This window comes from Tupaia chinensis, unplaced genomic scaffold, assembly GCF_000334495.1.
Source record: "Tupaia chinensis unplaced genomic scaffold, TupChi_1.0 Scaffold143624_1, whole genome shotgun sequence".
NCBI classification, from domain to species: domain Eukaryota; kingdom Metazoa; phylum Chordata; class Mammalia; order Scandentia; family Tupaiidae; genus Tupaia; species Tupaia belangeri.
The window spans coordinates 151,426-152,498 of record NW_006203472.1 but is presented as its reverse complement, the minus strand read 5'-3'; the positions used below and the strand labels follow the sequence as shown (position 1 = coordinate 152,498).

The window sequence follows — 1,073 nt, the reverse complement described above, 5'->3', positions numbered from 1 at the left end:
TCACAGAGGCTGGGGCCACCAGGCTGGGCCAGCTGCATGCCCTCCCAGGGCTCCTGTAACAGAACTCGCTTTCTCCTCTTCCTAGGCTGTGTGGGACCTGACAACGTGCCCAGAGAGGTAGGCCCTCCCACTTGGTGCCATGGGGGGTTCCCCACAAGTCAGGAGTGCAGGGGCTGCAGTGGACGTAAGGCCTGGGAGACTCAAAGACTGAGGAACGAGTCACTTAAGACGGAGCTAGTAGACACACCTGCCTTCCTGCCTGTCCGCCTGTCTGTCCACCCGTTCATCTGTCCGTCCCCTCATCCATTCATCTTTCCTTCTCCATCTACAGCCCACCCCCCCCTCCAACCATCTGTCCATCCTCCCACTCGCCTGCCCACACACCTACCCACTCTCCCACTCGCCCGCCCACACACCTGCCCATCCTCCCACTCGCCTGCCCATACACCTACCCACCAGTCCTTCCACTCACTGGCTCACGGGTCACACACTGCTCTGTCTAGACCTGAGAGGTCCCATTGGCCACTTCAGTGCTGTGTCTCTTCCACGTAGTCACAGCCACAGTCACAGGGCTCTTCCTTACCCTGGTTCTGCACAACCGTATATAAGTATGTGTCTGCCGGTGCCCAGCCCGTGTTGGCAGCTGGCGAGCAGTTGTGGTATCAGGGACTGGGTGCCTGGAATGAGCAGCTGCTTCTGGCTCAGACCTGCTGGGTGCGCCGAGCTGGGGAGGGCTGTGGTTTTTCACGGGACCCCTCAGCAGGTTGCCCAGTGCAGCTGTCCCCTGCTGGCCACAGGTGCACCATGATGCAGTGGTGAGGCTGGGCTGGGCCTTGAACCTCCTCTTCTGTCTGCCCACCCTCTCCCTCCCTACAGTTTGGAGAGCACTTCGAGTTTGACTGTAAAGACTGTGTCTGCCTGGAGGGTGGAAGTGGCATCATCTGTCACCCCAAGAAGTGTAACCAGGTCCCCGTCCAGTGTGAGGAGGAAGGCACCTACCCTGTGGTAGAGGTCGACCCTGCCGACACCTGCTGCAACATCACCTCGTGCAGTGAGCCTCCCCCCAGGGCAGG

At 60.4% G+C, this 1,073-nt stretch overlaps 1 protein-coding gene across 1 annotated transcript in view; it reads left to right on the top strand.

The window, feature by feature from the left end:
- The window catches only part of MUC2 (mucin 2, oligomeric mucus/gel-forming), a 32,014-nt gene that overhangs the window by 28,071 nt on the left and 2,870 nt on the right, over positions 1–1,073 (top strand). The window contains exons 41-42 of the mRNA XM_027766682.1: positions 86–117; positions 877–1,051. Of these exons, the coding sequence (XP_027622483.1) occupies positions 86–117; positions 877–1,051 (207 nt within the window). The remainder of the gene's footprint in view (positions 1–85; positions 118–876; positions 1,052–1,073) is intronic.